We start from the raw sequence: 20,366 nt of genomic DNA on the forward strand, positions 1-20,366 counted from the left end.
TATCGACGGTGCCGGTGATGGACGGTCATCGGTTCGTTTCTCACCTCGATGTTTAGTTACCGAGGGAGGTGTTACCCTCGGGAATGACATTGACGATGACGATGGAATCTTTTTAAACAATTCTTCCATCTTATCCAAACGGGCACGCCTGCCCTTTGGTGTCATCTGGGCACAGGTTGAGCAAGCCCGGACGTCGTGGCCTGATCCCAGGCACAGAACAGATACATAATGTGGGTCAGTAATGCACATAGTCCGGTTACAATCTGGACATTTTTTGAAGCCGGAGGTCATGATAAAGTTGTGGCCTAATAACGGTCGATGACCGGCGGGAATCGATAGTGAGTTGACCGGAATCGACCAAAAACTAACCAAAATATGTACTCACTCATGTCGAAGGGAGACCCAATTATGAAGAAAATGTGACTGAAAATGTGACTGAAAAAGTTTTATTCCCTTAAGAAATATGAGGGAATTTTTTTCCAGAGCTCCTGATCTGCTTTGCTACAGCAAGGCGGAAAAAAAAGAGACTGAAGGGAGACCCCTGTGGCTGAGAATATCATGGCATGCTGGGCATGCTCAGTAGGTCCAGAGTGCCAGCCAAAGGTTTCTAGAAACTTTTGACAGAAGTTTTCCATACCAGGGCTCCATCTGATGAAGTCACCCATATGTGAGGACTATCATCCTGCTTGTCCTAGGATAATATGCCAAATTTGATGGCATTATGATCACTATTGCTAAGTGGCCTACTGCAGTAACCTCTTGCACCAGGTTGTGAGTTCTATTGAGGACTAGATCTAAACTAGCTACCTTTCTTATTGGTTCTAGGGCCAGCAACTCCGTGAAGCAGTCATTTATGGCATCTAAAAACTTAACTTCTCTAGCATATCCTGATGAGCCATACACTCAATCGATATTGGGGTAATTGAAATCTCCCATCATTACTGTTTTGCTAGATTTATTTGCCTTTTAATTTCTGCTAGCATTTCAGTCAGTTTCTTTAATTTGGCCACGTGGGCAATATTATACACCTACTGCTGAACTCTTACCCACCACAAATGGAACTGCTATCCTTAAGGATTTTACAGTGCATTTGGTTTCCTGCAGGATCCTTTACATATAGTATCAACCCTCCACCAAACTGGTCTGCCCTGTCATGTCGATATAATTTATATCCCAGTATCACAGTGTCTCATTGGTAATCCTTGTTCCACCATGTCTCTTGAGATGCCTATATCTATATCCTCCAATAATGCCATAAATTCTAACTCTCCAGTCTTACTATTCAGATTTTAGCATTTGCATACAGACATTTTGAAGTGTTTTTATTAGTATTCAAAACCTTCTTATTAGCAGAAGATAGTCAGTTCTGAGTCATTCACATCTGTATGCTCTTTATTTACATCTATCTGGGCTATTTCAGCTTTAACCACAACCTCTCTACTATAACAATGCAAGAATCCTTAGAAGATACTTCTCTGCAAACCTTGCACTTCTGAGACACTATCGGCTTTTCCGCGTGGTCTACTTTAAAAACTGCTCTATCTCCTTTTAAAATGTTAGCACTAGCAACCAGATTCCAACCCGATTAAGGTACAGCCTATCCAGTTTCAAAGTGTCTAGTAATTCATTAGCAGTGTCCATGAAAAATCAAGACTTGAATGTTCTACATGTTCTAGTAACCAGCACAGCTCATCACCCAAACCTCACAATGTATACTGATGTCAGTATTGAGATGCACAAACAGAAAGGCAAGTTGGTTAATTCAATCTGTACTATCCTTCTGTTATAATTTCTACGGGTCTTTTAGCCTTTGTAGATTTCAAAAATCTACATATAATACAATGCCAGATTGCAATTTCCAGATGACAAAATCTTCAGGATTAAACTACTAACCAGATATGGTGAGTGTGATTTCCTGTGGAGATCCTGAAGAGGTTGCGGTGTTAGAACCGGTAGCATGAGCAAGAACATGACTCAGGCTTGAATTGTTGATAGTTAAGGTGATTTCATGCTGACCGTTAGAAGATGACACCAGGCCTTGGGAAGTCATAACCTGAGAGAGGTCCTGGGTACCTAAGTACATGAAAAATTTAAGATGATCAGGCTGGGGGATCACATAATATTAGAAACATAGAAACATAGAAATGACGGCAGAAGAAGACCAAACGGCCCATCCAGTCTGCCCAGCAAGCCTCACACATTTTTTCTCTCATACTTATCTGTTTCTCTTAGCTCTTGGTTCTATTTCCCTTCCACCCCCACCATTAATATAGCGAGCAGTGACGGAGCTGCATCCAAGTGAAATGTCTAGCTTGATTAGTTAGGGGTAGTAGGGGTAGTAACCGCCGCAATAAGCAAGCTACACCCATGCTTATTTGTTTTACCCAGACTATGTTATACAGCCCTTATTGGTTGTTTTTCTTTTCCCCTGCCGTTGAAGCAGAGGGCTATGCTGGAAATGCGTGATGTTTCAGTCTTTCTCCCATGCCGTTGAAGCAGAGAGCCATGCTGGATATACATCGAAAGTGAAGTATCAGGCACATTTGGTTTGGGGTAGTAACTGCCGTAACAAGCCAGCTACTCCCCGCTTTGTGAGTGTGAACCCTTTTTTCTTCTCCCCTGCCGTTGAAGCAGAGAGCTCTGCTGGATGTGTGAAGTATCAGTTTTTCTTCAGCCCTGCCGTTGAAGCAGAGAACTATGCTGGATATGCATTGAAAGTGAAGTATCAGGCTTATTTGGTTTGGGGTAGTAACCGCCGTAACAAGCCAGCTACTCCCCTCTTTGTGAGTGCAAATCCTTTTTTCCATATTTCCTCTTGCTGTTGAAGCTTAGAGTGATGTTGGAGTCACAGTAACCATGTATATGTTTATTGAATAAGGGTATTGTCTCCAGGCAGTAGCCATCATTCTGGCGAGTCCCCCACTCTTCATTGGCGGCCTCTTGAATTTATGGATCCACAGTGTTTATCCCACGCCCCTTTGAAGTCCTTCACAGTTCTGGTCTTCACCACTTCCTCTGGAAGGGCATTACAGGCATCCACCACCCTCTCCGTGAAGAAATACTTCCTGACGTTGGTTCTGAATCTTCCTCCCTGGAGCTTCAAATCGTGACCCCTGGTTCTGCTGATTTTTTTCCTACGGAAAAGGTTTGTCGTTGTCTTTGGATCATTAAAACCTTTCAAGTATCTGAAAGTCTGTAACATATCACCTCTGTTCCTCCTTTCCTCCAGGGTGTACATATTTAGATTCTTCAATCTCTCCTCGTACGTCATCCGATGAAGATCCTCCACCTTCCTGGTCGCCCTTCTCTGAACCGCTTCCATCTTGTCTTTGTCTTTTTGTAGATACGGTCTCCAGAACTGAACACAGTACTCCAGGTGAGGCCTCACCAAGGACCTGTACAAGGGAATAATCACTTCCCTTTTCTTACTCGATATTCCTCTCTCTATGCAGCCCAGCATTCTTCTGGCTTTTGCTATCGCCTTGTCGCATTGTTTCGCAGACTTCATATCATTAGACACTATCACCCCAAGGTCCCTCTCCTGCTCCGTGCACATCAGCCTTTCCCCCCCCCCATCGAATACAGTTCATTTGGATTTCCACTCCCCATATGCATGACTTTGCACTTCTTGGCATTGAATCTCAGCTGCCATATCTTCGACCACTCTTCCAGTTTCCTTAGATCCCGTCTCATTCTCTCCACTCCTTCCGGCGTGTCCACTCTGTTGCAGATCTTAGTGTCATCCGCAAAAAGACAAACCTTACCTTCTATCCCGTCCGCAATGTCGCTCACAAAGATATTGAACAGGAACGGTCCCAACACCGATCCTTGCGGTACACCACTTAAAACCGCTCTCTCTTCAGAGAAGGTTCCATTTACCATCACACATTGTCTTCTGTCCGTCAACCAATTTGCAATCCAGGTCACCACCTCGGCACTCACTCCTAAGCTTCTTGTTTTATTCACCAGTCTCCTGTGCGGAACCGTATCAAAAGCTTTGCTGAAATCCAAGTATATGATATCGAGCGCTCTTCCTCGATCCAATTCCTTGGTTACCCAGTCAAAAAAGTCAATCAGATTTGTCTGACAGGATCTTCCCCTGGTGAATCCATGTTGCCTCTGGTCCATCAATTCTCCGGACTGTAGATAGTTCACTATTCTCTCTTTCAGCAGTGACTCCATTACTTTTCCCACCACCGAAGTGAGGCTAACCGGTCTGTAGTTGCCAGCCTCCTCCCCGTTCCCACTCTTGTGAAGCGGGACCACCACCGCTCTTCTCCAATCACTCGGCACCACTCCCGTTTCTAGGGATCTATTGAACAGGTCACACAGCGGACCCGCCAGAACATCTCTGAGCTCCCTCAATATCCTTGGATGTATCCCATCAGGCCCCATGGCTTTGTCCACTTTCAGGTTCTTTAGCTCTTCCCACACATTTTCTACTGTAAAAGGATTTTCATCTATTCCACTTCCCTCCAGTTTTTTGTTGTGTAGAGATGGTCCTTCTCCAGGGTCTTCTTTAGTGAACACAGAGCTGAAGTATTCGTTTAATATTTCTGCCATTTCTTCGTCTCTCTCCACACATTGATCATTACCACCTTTCAATTTCACTATACCACTTTGGACCTTTCTCTTTTCGCTGATGTATCTGAAAAATGTTTTGTCACCATTTTTTATCTCCTTGGCAATCCTCTCTTCCGCTTGACTTTTTGCCAACTTGATTAATTTCTTTGTCTCCCTCAGTTGATACAAATATTCTTCTTTGTGCTCCTCCCTTTGGAAACCTTTATATTTCTTGAATGCTGTTCTTTTCGCTTTAATTTTGTCAGCCACCTCCTTTGAGAACCAGATAGGTTTCAATTTTCTTTTGCTTTTCTTTACATTTCTAACATATAGAGCAGTTGCCTTGGTGATTGCTCCTTTTAGATTGGACCACTGCTGATCCACATCTCTCTCGTTCTCCCATCCTTTAAGTTCTTCCTCCAGGTACTTCCCCATTTCCTCAAAGTCTGTGTTTTTGAACTGTAAAACTCGGGTCTTTGTGGTTCTTTTCCCTATTCTTTTAGTGATATTAAACCATACCGTTTGATGATCACTGCTGCTGAGGTGGGCACCCACCTGGACATCTGAGACATTATCTGCATTAGTGAGCACTAAGTCGAGTATAGCTCCTTCTCTAGTGGGTTCCAACACCATTTGTTTGAACAAAGATACTTGCATGGCATCCACTATCGCTCTACTATTTTTAGTTTCTGCAGATGGGATTTTCCAGTCTACATCTGGCATATTAAAGTCACCCACGATCACCACTTCTCCCTTCTTACCTATCTTATAGATGTCTTCAACCAGATCTCTGTCCAGCTCTTCCTTTTGGTTTGGAGGCCTGTAAACCACTCCAATATAAATGGATGCTCCGTCATCTTTTTTTAGGTCGACCCATAGAGCTTCTTCCTTGCCCCAACTTCCTTGCAGCTCAGATTCTTGGATGTTGTTTCTGACATAAAGAGCCACACCTCCCCCTTTTCTATCCTCTCTGTCCTTCCTTAACAAGTTAAAGCCTGGTATTGTTGTATCCCAATCGTGAGATTCTGTGAACCATGTCTCTGTGATAGCAACAATGTCCAATTCTGCCTCAGTCATTAGGGCCTGCAGATCTGGGATTTTATTTCCCAAACTATGAGCATTTGTGGTCATAGCCTTCCAGGTACTCTCTTTAAGGTTATTGCTTTTCCTGGACTCCTTATGAGATTTTATTTGAGATTTGTTATTCACTTCACTCTTTCCTTTTGCAGTTGTGCCACTGTTGACAGAGTTATCCATCTCAATTAGATTTTTCTTTTGTTTATGGATCTTGAAATTCTGCATGCATTGTGTTTGTTTTCTCTTTTCTGGTAACACTTCAATGTTTTTCTCAAGAACTTCTTCAGTTTTTAATATAGAGAAGCCTTTTTGTTCTTTTTGCATTCGGTACATTGTGTGTCTCCTCATCACAGGTCTAATTCTACCAGAGCCCACTGTAATCCTGGATTTTAAATAATTTTTTAATGACCTGTTTGAGTGGGAGGGTGTACCTGTTGGCTGCTCATCTGTCAAGAATGGGTGACTGTGAGTCCTGCCTGAGCCTAATGAATCTCTTTTTCTTGACTTCTGGTTTTTCTGTGATGTTGGGGAATTATTTTCCGAGTAATGCAATGTGGGTGTAATTCTTGTAATTGAAGCTATTTCAGAACTAGAAGTAGTATTTCCTGTACTGAGCGCTTAAATGAACTGTATGTTTCTTCTGTTGTTGCAAACTTTAAAACAATCTTACCAGAATTATTAGATGTCAACACGGAGTCTTGCTCTGTCAGAGATCCTATTGTCATATTAGCAGAAGGTGTCACTGTGTGCTGCAAGGATAAGCCTGTAACTGGCTGGATAACAACATTAGCTGACACATTGCTTTCTGCTGTCTGCAGTGAGTTTGGCTGCTGGGTAGAATTAGGATCACTAGGTAGCTGCTGGGAAAGTAAATTGCTTTGCTGTAGAAGTGTCTGTTGCAAAATACTGGGATCAATCTGATAAAAAAAAAGGACAAGAGGACAATAAGTAGCACAATTTATTAACATGATAGCATGCTCACTTCGGATGCTATAGTAGGACAACAATGAAAACAGACACTTTACCTGTAGTGTGATATTGTTAATGCTGGTAGCATCAATTCCAGAAATCTGAACATTCTGTCCCACCAGGTTAGCAGCTAATTGCAACTGTATTCCTTCAAGGGTAGCCAAACTACCATCCGTTAAGGACACAGTTAAGTCACCTCCTATTGCCAAGGAAAACAGTCTGATATTACAATGTGCATCTATTTCATTCTGTTTATTTTGATAATACTTTTTTTCTATCATCTATAAGCTATATAATTCTCTGGACTTTGACACAAATGATGAACAACATTCCATGGCTTCTAATGAAATGCACTGAGGTCTGATACCAGAAGAAAGACTTTTTATATACTCCTGCAACAAAATGAAAAGCCAGTACATTTAAAACTAAGAATCATAAAGCTGAAGTTTCGGTTTCAACCATGTTTTCTTGAGTAGCACTGGTAAATCACCATTTATTGTATGTAATTGTTTCTTTCCATGGAAAGAAACAAAGCAAATTTCTGCTTGACTGAGCATATTTGTTCCTGGCAGTTGTACTGTCCATTAATATTCTTGTTGCTATATCAATTTTATATCAATATTTCACCTTCTAAAAAAAGCTTCGAATGGCTTCTAATTCTCCACTCACTGGTTTATCAAGAATTTTCCCATAGACACAGAATGAGAGAAAGGACATGACAAAAAAGACCCACTGAGTATACAGACTTCCTGCAAGCATAGGTCAAATGCTGCAATAACAGCAGTAAGATATGGAAGTTTGCATTAGCATCACAAGGTTTCCAGGGGATGAGATTACCAGATTGTAAACATCTATTGTATCTTACTGTCCAAACAGCACCATACAAAATGTCAAAATATTTTTGATTATATACATAATTTTACTGAGGGCATACTGGTTTGTCTCTTTATATTTGATTGTTTGGGACATCTGATTGGTGGAAAAAAAATGCAGAAAAGGAAAGTACTCTACATAAATGGTTTACATAAACCAGTTCATCTGTTCTAGATCACAGATATGCTAAATGTAAGGTCATTTTTACTCTAAAAGCAGCAGACCTCTCATTCTATTGCCAATCCCTAGTCTAATTATGCAAAGGCCAGCTGAAGACACATTTAGTGCACTTACTGCCTGACGCAGACCTTTGTTTTTAATAGATTTAGTAGTTGTGTAATATAATGCTGATGTGCAAAAACTGCATTCTCACTGTTCTGGCAAAAGTTCTCCTTCACTCATTTGTTTAGTAGTCTCTCTTGGTTGACACATTTTGCAGTGATTTTAATTAATGACACTGGGCAATCAAATACTTCAAAACAAAAGCTTAGCAAAGGGTTTAGACTTTATGTTCTTACTAAACTGGCAACCAAGAAGCTGCAGGAAACACTTTTTATATTTATTTTAATTTACATCTATTAACTCCTCCACCTGATTCAATAAAAGACCAATGCTTACCCGAGACAGAAGCGGGAAGGATAGCCTGTCCCACAATTCCTTGCTGAAGTAAATTTTGATCAAATTGACCAGTTAACATGGAGTTATTTGTGATAAAAACATTAGGATCTGTAGACGAAGTACTGAGCAAGTTTACTGGCTGCAGTGCATCTGTACTTGGAGGAGTTCTGCGAGTTATAGGTTTGCGAACCTTCTTAGACTCTGGTTTATAATGACATTGTATGTGTGTTTTCCTGCGTCCAGATGTTCGAAACCTGAGCTCACAGTGTGGACACTTGAAAGGCTTTGCACCTGTGTGCAATCGCATATGAACCTTTAAGCTCCCCTTGGTAGAGAAAGTATTAGTGCACACATGGCAGCTGAAGAGTTTCTGACCTGGTGAGATTGAAGAAAAAAAAAGGAATTAATAGCAAAAATGATACAATCACAACTTCTAATTCTGTGCTTACTACTGTAACACTGATTTGGTTCCCAGCTAAGATCACATCCTTTGAAATGAACTAGAAATACTACATTCATAGTATTAGCAAGAGGACAAATACAAGTTTTGCTTTTATTTGATTTAGCTAGAGAGCTGCAGTGAAAGTAATTTAGATGCAGGCAGGCTGCAAGTTTCACAGTAGAGCACTGCAAAAAAATATCTCACTTTTAGCTAGCTCTAATTGCTAAAAACAATTAAAAAATTATTACTACTAGCTAGGAAGAGCTATGACTTTGCCCAACCAATGTTTTCATCTCCCTTCCTCTGTCCAGCCTGACCTGAAGATGGCTTTCATTTCCATCCTACTGCTTCCCTCCCATTCAGCCTGACTGTGACTCCAACTGTCTCCTTTCTGCCTGTGTCAGTTCCCCCCCCCCCCCCCTAACCAGTCTAATGCAGACTGACACTGCCACTTCCCTCCATCCCTCCTACCCAGTTTGATGCTGACTTGCGCTATCTTCCCTTTCTCCCAGATGCTGACTCCAGCTAACAATCTCCGTACCATCTGGACCGATGCAGAATGCTGCTGCCTCCTTCCCTGCCAGATCGATACTGACAACTGCTGCCTCTTTCCCTCTCTCACCCTCCTGGTCTAAACCGGCTACCATGGAGAAGAGAGAGCCCTGAAGAGAGGGAAAGGAGGCAGGAGGGAGAAATAAGACCATGTTCAACAGGAGTCTGGTAAGGCAGAGGAGGACCCTGAAAGGGTTGAGAGAACAGAGATAAGAATCTTGAAAGACAGAGGGGAAGAGCAAGTAACTAACAGGCCGATACAGTACAGTGCTCCGGTGGAGCGCACTGTTAGCCCAGGTTTGGACGCGCGTTTTCGACGCGCTAACTTTACCCCTTATACAGTAAGGGGTAATAGCGCGTCGAAAACGCGCGTCCAACCCCCCGAAACTAATAGCGCCCGCAACATGCAAATGCATATTGATGGCCCTATTAGTAATTCCCGCGCGATACAGAAAGTAAAATGTGCAGCGAAGCCGCACATTTTACTTTCAGAAATTAGTGCCTACCCAAAGGTGCTTTTCTGTACACCCTCCGACTTAATATCATAGCGATATTAAGTCGGAGGCCCCAAAAGTAAAAAAAAAAAAATTAAAAATCAGCCCGCGGGTCGGAAGATGGACACTCAATTATGCCGGCGGCCGTTTTCTGAACCCGTGGCTGCCAGCGGGTTTGAGAACAGACGCCGGCAAATTTGAGCTTCGGCTGTCAAACCCGCTGACAGACACTGCTCCTTTTACCGCGGGGCCCTAATTTACATAGGCCACCCTCCTGAATCGTGCGCCCAGGCGCTCGCCAGCTCTCCCGCGTGTTTTTCTGTATCAGTCTGTTTGAAAGGAAGGCTGGGGAAAGAGGATGGGAACCTGAAAGAGAACCATTAGGAAGAGGAAAGAGGGGTGGATAGAGCACTGGAAGAGAAGCAGAAGGAACAGAACTGGATGAGTTTGGTAGAGAGAAGATGGCCTAGAAGTGGGTGAACCCTGTGAGATTTGCAATAAGGGAGATTTCTGATGGGCAGATTCTAGAGGCTGAGTCTCTGCTGTGGAACCCGTAGTAAGTGCTATCCAAAATTCAGCTAACCATGGGATTTTTGTAGGGAATGAAGAAATTAAGTTGCCCCTCTTGCATAGATATCATCTTACTTTTCATTTTGGATCTTGCAAACTGTCTTTCAAATGTGCTAAACATGATAAATGAGTTTGGGACATTTGCAGAATTTAAGATAAATGTTGATAAATTGGTGGCACAAAGCTCACTAATACTTCTGTCTAACTTGGAAAGAGAACTGTCCACTTCAAAAGGATATCTTAAGTACCTAAGAAGCAATTTGCCAGATCTATCCAAGTTATATGCATTAAATGTGCCTCCCCCGCATAAGCAATCTAAACATTTGCTAACTAGTTTTTCATTAATGGGCAGAGTTCAACTTCTTAAAATGATGATTTTACCCACATGGTTATATATGTTCCCACTGGTCCTTAATTACAGGAGTGGTAGAAAGCTTAAATACTAAATAAATAAATAAAAGAAGAAAGGAAAGGCTAGCAATGAGGAAACCCTTCCTTGAGTGGAGAAGAAAATAGCTGCCCCTGATTTCAGGAAATATAATAGTTTGTTTGCTTAGATTTGCTCAACATTGGCTTACATATGTTTCAGAATACAGTTCCCTGAGAGTGGAAAAACAGCTAATCAAACCATACTCCTTGAAATAACTTATATGTAAAAGCTATATTTCTCCCAGAAAACAAAATACAAGAATACCCTCTCATTGGTCCCATAAACTCCTTACTATCTAACCTCCACCTAGCTCTAAATGCAGCAAAAACAGAACTCCTCATTATATTTATTTATTTATTTAGCATTTTTCTATACCGAACTTCATGGTTAAATACCATATCAGATCGGTTTACATCGAACGGGGGATAGAGAAAAACTTGTAACAGAAATGGAACAGTACAAAATACTCAGAAGAGAGCAGTAAGTTACATTAAACAAGGACTAAAAACTTGGAGGCTTTACAGCTTAGAAGTAAGAAGAATAGAAGGCCCAAGAAGGGCAATAACTTAAACACAAAAGTTGTAATGGATTCAGATTAAACAGGAAACAATATTATCTGAGGAGTTAGGATAATCATAATAATAGGCAACAAAATAGTAGCATGGTTCCGTAGCTCGTGAATAGGTTGTTTGTCTATTGTGAGTCTGAAGGATCCGAGAAGGCTTGTTGGAACAGCCAAGTCTTAATTTTTTTATTTTTTTTTTTGAATGTTAGTAGGCATGGTTCTAGCCTGAGGTCTGCGGGGAGGCTATTCCAGATGTTTGGACCTGCAAAAGAAAAAGCTCGGACCCTAACCGTATTTCCCACCCCACACTTCAGAACACAGCCACAACCCACACCCCGCTGCAATCCATAAGAGACTTAGGTGTCTACATAGATCAACACCTTAATTCAAACCCCACATAAAATCTCTCCTAAAAGGGGGCTTCTACAAATTAAACATCCTTAAAAAAACTCAAACTCCTCCTCCACACAAGATTTCCGTACCATAGTACAGACTACCATTCTTACGAAATTGGACTACTGTAACTCCCTCCTACTAGGCCTTCCCGCCTCCACCATCAAACCCCTCCAGATTCTGCAAAACGCCATGGCCAGGGTCATAACTAATACCCGTAAAAGGGACCACATCACCCCCATTTTAAAATATCTGCACTGGCTGCCTGTTTCCTTCCGCTATCAATACAAAACCCTTACCATCCTACACAGCTCATTATACAAATACAATCACACCTGGCTAGAGGAAATGCCACACTTCCACTCCACTGAATGCCCCACCAGAACCGCCCTGGCAGGCACCCTTCACACCCCGTCTCTCAAAACTGCTCATCTGTCCCTCACCAGGGAAAGAGCCTTTTCCATCGCTGGTATCTCACTCTGGAATTCCCTCCCCACCTTTTTCTGTCTAGAGCCATCCTTACACAACTTTAAGAAAGGAGTCAAAACATAGCTCTTCAAGCAGGCCTACCCCGATTCGGACCAAACATAGACAGTCTCCCTTGAAATGTATTTTCCATGAACCGTACTCTCCATGAATGTTCTTCTCCTGCCGCATCTCCCCTGCATTTATTGTAGCTCCTCCCCTTAGTCCTCCCACCCCCAAAACCCGCCTTTTAATTCCCACTCATTTGTACTGTTGCTTTCGGCCATGATAGGTATAAGATTTTATAGATGTACATAGCGGTATATTAGATGTATATAGTTCCAGTTGTACTCAGTTTACGATTGCTTTCCCTTCTCCTTTCCTTTATTTTCTACCTTCTACTGCTCTCTCCCGTCCCCTCCTTTTTCCCTTTTCTTGCCTGCTCCCTCTCCCTCCCTCGTTCATTGTAATTTCCCTTCCTTACTGCAGTTCATTGTAAACCGGCGTGATGTGTTTTACGAATGTCGGTAAAGAAAAGTTTATAAATAAATAAATAAATAGATAGATAAATAAGATGGGCATAGCAGTTGGTATGTAAATATTAAGAACTTCTCACATTTCTCAGCTTACTTGATTATTAAAGGTTTGTAATACAGAGTTCAAACTTGGACTACAAAATGCTGCAAATCAGAGATAGAAACATAAATGGTTGCAGCAATTTAAATCCTTTCTAATGACTGATAATTCCACAATGCTCTCTTTTTAGCAATAGAAAGAAAACTATGACCTCTCTAGCAGATACTTCTTTGCTTATTTGAAAGTCCTTGAACAATATGCTATAAGTTAATAATTGTCCATGAACACTATGGGGTAGATTTTATAACATGCGCATGGTTTCCGGCATGCGCAAATGGACGCACCGATTTTATAACATGAGCACACCGGCACGTGAATGTTATAAAATTGGGTGGCCGCGCGCACATTTGTGTCGGATTTTATAATCCGTGCGCGCATGTGTGTGAACATTTGCAATTTGTGCACGGCGACGCAATCCGGGCCTCCCCAGTTCCCTCCCAGTCCGCTCCAATTAAGGAGCAGACTGGGAGGGAACTTCCCTAACCCCCCTACCTAACCTTCCTTCACCTTCCCCTATGCTCCCCAGCCCCTAAAACTAAATTACCTTGCCTGATTTTTTTTATATTATTACTTGCTGCTCCTCAGGAGCAGAAGTAATTTACCGGCGTGCGCTTCCCCGGGACAGCAGCTAATGGCTGCTATCCTGGCCGGCCTCCATCCCGCCCTGCCCCTCCCAGACCCCGCCCCCTGACCCGCCCCTTTGAAGATGCTCGGCACTTGTGCGCATTCCAGTGTTTACGCACGTGGCCAGGCCCCTTTGAAAATTCGCCCGGTGCACGCAAGGCCCGGCCACGCGCGTAAACCCTGGAATTTATGTGCGCAGGCCTTTTAAAATCCACCCCATATTATTAGTTAATAATTGGTCTTTTCAACAGAATGAGCTGATTCAGACACTTATCTCCTCTGTGTCAGTCAAGAAATTTCTAAATTGTATGAGATTTGAGGAATCTGAGTCCATCTTAATGCCTGGCTCAGCGGGTGATCAGATGGCAGATGGAAAGAATAATTTCCACAAAATTACTTCAAAATACTTCAAAAGGCTCACACAAAATGTCTCTACAGGAAATGTAATTTAAAATTCTACATTGAGTATATTTTCACCCAGTAAGGGCATTAATGGCAGGTGTGGCTAGTTCTCAAACATGTCTAAAATGTGTAACAAACAAAGGCACAAAATTCATTGCCTGTAGTCTTGTCAGCAGATATTACTGTTTTGGGGAATGAAAGTAAATGATATAAATAAGATGGTCAAATATAAACTTCCATGTTTGTTTGCCTTATGCATTTTAGTTAGTGTAGATATGATAAATATGTTCATCTATTTGTCGTTACGCTGTGTTGGTTAGGAAATTTGGTTCCAAACTATGCATGTTGGAGGATATAGTTACATTGCATGACAATGGAATGGATGACAGCACTAATCACAACACTGCATTTATGGAACATACTATCTCTACCAAAGACAACACATCAATCATCCAGAAAAACCAAAAAGGAAGTTCCAAGTCGGTATTCTCCAACTGAGGAAGCTGCTTCTGTCACCGATATAAAAAGCTATAGTTTCACCATAATAGTTTTTGGGTAAAAAGTGTGTTAAATGTTTTTTTCTTTGCTGTCATATAAATGTCTACCATACTGTGACATTTAGTGGTCCATCTTCAAAGCCATTTAGCTGGATAACTTACAAGTTATCCCTCTAAATGGAACTTTTTTTTTTAATACTGGGCCACTTATCCAGCCATAAATTAGCCAGATAAAAAAAAAAAAAAGAGGCATTCTGGGTGTAGAACTGTAGAAAGCTTGCCTTTGGCCTGTTTGTTTTTTTTCCAAGGCCAAACTAAACTTATGGCGCAGACTTTGCTTATAGTCAGCAGTAAAATGTTTAGAAAAGCAAAGACTAAATAGGCAGAAATTATTCATCGTAAGGTACAGAAACTTCTAAAAATATGGATAAATAAATCTTTTACTGGTTAAAAGCTGTTTTAACTTATATGGAAATACATCATGTTGTGAGATCACAAACTGGTTAAAAGACAGGAAACAGAAAGTAGAATTAAATGGTCAATTTTCTCAGTGGAAAAGGGTAAAAAGTGGTGTCCTTCAGTGATCTGTACTTGGACTGGTCCTTTTTAATATATTTATAAATGATCTGGAAAGGAATACGACGAGTGAGGTTATCAAATTTGCGGACGATACAAAATTATTCAGAGTAGTTAAATCACAAGCGGATTGTGATACATTACAGGAGGACCTTGCAAGACTGGAAGATTGGGCATCCAAATGGCAGATGAAATTTAATGTGGATAAGTGCAAGGTGATGCATCTAGGGAAAAATAACCCTTGCTGTAGTTACATGATGTTAGGCTCCATATTAAGAGCTACCACCCAGGAAAAAGATCTAGGTGTCATAGTGGATAATACTTTAAAATCGTCTGCTCAGTGTGCTGCAGCAGTCAAAAAAGCAAACAGAATGTTAGGAATTATTAGGAACGGAATGGTTAATAAAACGGAAAATGTCATAATGCCTCTGTATCGCTCCATGGTGAGACCGCACCTTGAATACTGTGTACAATTCTTGTCGCCACATCTCAAAAAAGATATAGTTGCGATGGAGAAGGTACAGAGAAGGGCAACCAAAATGATAAAGGGGATGGAATAGCTCCCCTATGAGGAAAAGCTGAAGAGGTTAGGGCTGTTCAGCTTGGGGAAGAGATGGCTCCGGGGGATATGATAGAGGTCTTTAAGATCATGAGAGGTCTTGAACGAATAGATGTGAATCGGTTATTTACACTTTCGGACAATAGGAGGACTAGGAGGCATTCCATGAAGTTAGCAAGTAGCACATTTAAGACTAATCGGATAAAATTCTTTTTCACTCAATGCACAATTAAGCTCTGGAATTTGTTGCCAGATGATGTGGTTAGTGCAGTTAGTGTAGCTGGGTTCAAAAAAGGTTTGGATAAGTTCTTGGAGGAGAAGTCCATAAACTGCTATTAATCAAGTTTACTTAGGGACTAGCCACTGCTATTAATTGCATCAGTAGCATGGGATCTTCTTGGTGTTTGGGTAATTGCCAGGTTTTTGTGGCCTGGTTTGGCCTCTTTTGGAAACAGGATGCTGGGCTTGATGGACCCTTGGTCTGACCCAGCATGGCAATTTCTTATGTTCTTATCACCCAAAAGTGCAAAGCTCTAATCAATATCTATTTATTAAGTAGTGAACTACTGTTTAATATTGAGCAACTTAAATGAAATATGGTTTGAGCATATGATTTTGCTAACCTTCTTGCATGCATATAAATAAAATATTTCCGGAACCATTAGGTGCGTTTATTGTCAGATACATTTGGTAAGGGGGCTGGCAGAGCTCCCCCTGATCCTTATTCAGGATCCTGGGTCCATCATGGGGGTGAGCCAGGGCAGCCCTAAGTTATCCGGCTAACTCATCTGATATTAAGTTGTAACTGGCTAAATTATCCAGATTATTTTAGACTTGTTTTAGAGCAGGTCTAAAGTTATCTTCAAAGATATCCAGTTAAGTGGCACTGTTAAAATGTTTTTAAGCACATTTCAGGCCTGTAGCCCAATTCCTGCCCCCTCCCCCAAGATCTCATATAGCCCTGCTGTGCTACATACCCTCACCCCAAATCTTTTCGATATTTTTTTAAAAATCGCCCTCTCCACTTCCCATTTGTTTTGTTTTTTTAATTTAAATATTGTCTCTCTCCTGCTCTCTCCAACACAACCCCTGTAAAACCTGGCTGTGCATGCCTCCCCCACTCCAAGAAATGTCCAACCAGGAGTCTCACCATGGAGCCTCTATATCGCTCCATGATGAGACTACACCTTGAATACTGTGTACAATTCTGGTCGTCGCATCTCAAAAAAGATATAGTTGCGATGGAGAAGGTACAGAGAAGGGCAACCAAAATGATAAAGGGGATGGAATAGCTCCCCTATGAGGAAAGGCTGTTCAGCTTGGAGAAGAGACGGCTGAGGGGGGATATGATAGAGGTCTTTAAGATCATGAGAGGTCTTGAACGAGTAGATGTGACTCGGTTATTTACACTTTCGAATAATAGAAGGACTAGGGGGCATTCCATGAAGTTAGCAAGTAGCACATTTAACACTAATTGGAGAAAATTCTTTTTCACTCAACGTACAATAAAGCTCTGGAATTTGTTGCCAGAGGATATGGTTAGTGCAGTTAGTATAGCTGGGTTCAAAAAAGGTTTGGATAAGTTCTTATATAGTATAAATCAACCTGCTTCCAAGTGCAATTCTGACAGAGAAATGCTGGAACTATAAGCTATCCCTCAGTTTTTTTTATTATTCATTTATAACTTTTTATAATACATACAAAAATAAAATTTTGTACAGAAAATACTAGTTTAAAAAAACCCAAAAAACAAACACAGATATAAAGGAAAACTATAATCAAACTTTAGCCCACCAATGGGGGAAGAGATGCAATAGAAAAGAAGACATATTTGAACAGATAAAAAAAAAGAACCTGCAACACCCCAGGTCTCAGAAGTAAGAACCTCTTCTGCCTAAGCTGGGTTGCTTTCGCAACATCAGGAAAAATATTGACCTGAAAATTCAGAAAAAGTTTTAATCTATTTAGAAAATATATCTCATGACTAAACCCTGGCCTGAGTCCACCACAAATGTAGCAACTAGACTAGAGGAAAAAGATTCTTTGGTAGTATAACTTTCCAAAAAAATCAGTAAGATTCAGGACGTCTAAGAAAGCTTGTAATTCAGGATCAAGATGAGGAACTTCTTTGCAAATAATAAGAATTGGCAATAGGAGGTAAAATGTCCTCAGTAATTTTCAAAACTTCCATAAAATATCTTCTAAGCATCTGTGAAGGAGAAAGAGTTCCTTTTGTCTAGGAAAATTTGTCTTTTATTCTTAGATCTGACCACATTTTCCAACAATACCATTTTATGTTGCAAAGCCATATGTCCCTTAGATAAGGTTCCAACATTCTCCTGCAAAGAGAAGATTTTGGGTTGGAACTCCTGAAGCTGTATTGAAAATTTTTCTTGTGAGAGAAAATGACTCAGTTGAGAGGAAAGGCCTGCGGTTGCTTCCCAAAATGAATCCAACGCTATAATAGCAGATTTAGGAAGAATATGTTCTTCTTTCTCCCTGGAAAATACTTGAGATGCCAAAGATGGGTCCATCATAGCCATAGTTGCAGAAATAGAGACAGCACCATCTTGCTCCGTTCTTCCTTCTCCTGCTCCTCCTACTCTCCCTGGCATGAATGAATTCAGAGAAACTGAAAGATCGGGAGATCGTCTCTCATTGCCTTCTAGCCGTGACTCCACAGCAGCAGAGGCAGCAACATGTAACTCAGCTGATCAGCTCAGAGGTTAATCGGAGGGAAGACAGCTATTTGGGGATAATGTGATGTCAGGGTCCAGGGAGTGCAAAGCCGAACCTTCACGTGCTGCACCAAGGACATCTCGCCGAATTATGGATACTGAGCTAAATTTCCCCCGCTGACAACAGACTTTTCAACAGGGCCGATGGCATCCAGCTACCCCTCAGTTTACACTTCTAGCTCAGCTGCTATCTGGAGCAGCGCTGGTTGCATACACTGAGGGATAGCTTACAATTCCAGTGCTTGTCTGACAAAGCTGCAACGGAAATGCCGGAAGTGGATAAGTGAATACCTTGCTCCAGGGGGCTGGGGGAGGGAGTACAGGAGCAGCCAAGGTTACGGTGCTTGTGAGTGGAGGGGGTGGGGGAACAGGAGAGAGCCAATATTTAAATTAGAAAAACAAATGGAAAGAGGAATAGTACAGGGGAGCGCTGATCTTTTTATTTTATTTTATTTATTTATTTTTAACATTGGAGAGGTTTGGGGGTGAAGGGTGCAAGGCCCAGCAAGGTCACATATGAGTTCTTGGGGAAGGGGAAAGTAATCTGGTCATAGATCCAAAAGGCACTTTTCTTTCTTTTTCTTTTTTTTTTTAATTTGAGTGTGCCACTTAACCGGATATCTTTCAAGATACGATAGGCACCAGGCCTATCAGAGGGCAGCTAGAAGGCCTTTAAATCTTAGCGCCTCCCGGCGGTGTCACGCGCCGGGCGTCCGAAGGAGCGGGACCTAAGGGGCCTGCCCCTTAGCGCGCCCCTTGGTGAGCCCCAGGACCCAGGACTGGGGCCTCTCCCATCCGCTGACGGCCTTTCCAGCACCGCCTCAAACGTCCAAACTCCAGCATTCACACAGCCTTCTCCAGCATTCATCCAGCTTTCTACAGCAATCACCCACCCTCTTCAAGCATTCATCCAGCTCCCTCCAGCACTCATCTAGCATCCTACAGCACTCATCCTGATCTCATCTAGCATCCTCCAGTACTCATCCTAATATCATCATACATCCTCCAGCACACATCCTGATATCATCATGCATCCTCCAGCACTCATCTTGATCTCATCATGCATCCTCCAGCACTCATCCTGACCTCATCAAGCATCCTCCAGCACTCATCCTGATCTCATCAATCACCCTCCAGCACTCATCCTGATCTCATCAATCACCCTCCAGCACTCATCCGGATCTCATCAAGCATCCTCCAGCACTCATCCGGATCTCATCAAACCTCCTCAAACAATCATCCTAATCTAACCCAGCATTCAGACTGATCTCTTACAGCTTCCATATCTCTCACAACATCCCCTAGCACCCGCCAACTAAACCTTAAGCCATCAACGAAAATCATCAGCCATACCAAAGATGGCGACATTGACCAACACGCTTCATCAAAAAAGACAGATACCTAATAAACATCCCACTAATGAAAAATATCAAAAACATACTGTGTCTCACCTTCCTTCTCATAAATGCTCAATCCTTAACCAAAAAATGCATGTTAATATCTGACATACTACAAGAAAATAACCCCGATTTCATCGCCATAACAGAAACCTGGTTCAAAAATACCGATCAAGTCCTAATGAACCAACTAGACAACAGTGCATATGACACATTTTCAATCCTTCGCAAGTCCCGAAGAGGAGGAGGACTACTCCTTATTTTAAAAAAACATTTCTCAATGAAAGTGATTCCACACGGTCTCCCAAAACAATATGAAATATCACTCTGACTCACAAAACCTACAAATAATGTAACTTACTGCTCTCTTCTGATTATTTTGTACTGTTCCATTTCTGTTACAAGTATCCCCCGTTCGATGTAAACTGATCTGATATGGTATTTAACCATGAAGTTCGGTATAGAAAAATGCTAAATAAAATAAATAAATAAATAAATATGCCTAGTATACTCCCTGCCCAAACTTCTAGATAACGATATCTCTCCACTCCTGGAATTCCTAATAACAAACATCAGTATGAAAAAACCTACTATCATTCTTGGCGACTTCAATCTTCACACAGATACCAGTCCCAGATCACAAAATAGCCAAACCCTGCTAGACATGCTATCAAGTCTAAATTGCAACCTACAAGTGAACAACCCCACACATAAAGCGGGACATACACTGGACCTGATTTTCACTAACAACTATTTCTCAGACACATCTATTACATACAGACCAGTCCCTTGGTCCAATCACTACCTCTTACAATGCAAGACCCAAGCAAACATCAACAACACGGCAAAAACAAAGAATCACAACGATCCTTCAAATACCGACCACCTTTCCAAACCAACCTTCTCCAACAAGAACTTGGAAAACA

The 20,366-nt window shown here is 41.6% G+C and overlaps 1 protein-coding gene across 1 annotated transcript in view; it reads right to left on the reverse strand.

Moving 5' to 3' along the window:
- ZNF236 (zinc finger protein 236) overlaps window positions 1–20,366 on the reverse strand; it is a 531,902-nt gene that overhangs the window by 151,190 nt on the left and 360,346 nt on the right. The window contains 4 exon segments of the mRNA XM_029590848.1: window positions 1,894–2,073; window positions 6,311–6,557; window positions 6,666–6,808; window positions 8,101–8,475. Of these exon segments, the coding sequence (XP_029446708.1) occupies window positions 1,894–2,073; window positions 6,311–6,557; window positions 6,666–6,808; window positions 8,101–8,475 (945 nt within the window).

The sequence above is a fragment of the Rhinatrema bivittatum genome, chromosome 2, assembly GCF_901001135.1.
Source record: "Rhinatrema bivittatum chromosome 2, aRhiBiv1.1, whole genome shotgun sequence".
Taxonomy (NCBI): Eukaryota; Metazoa; Chordata; class Amphibia; order Gymnophiona; family Rhinatrematidae; genus Rhinatrema; species Rhinatrema bivittatum.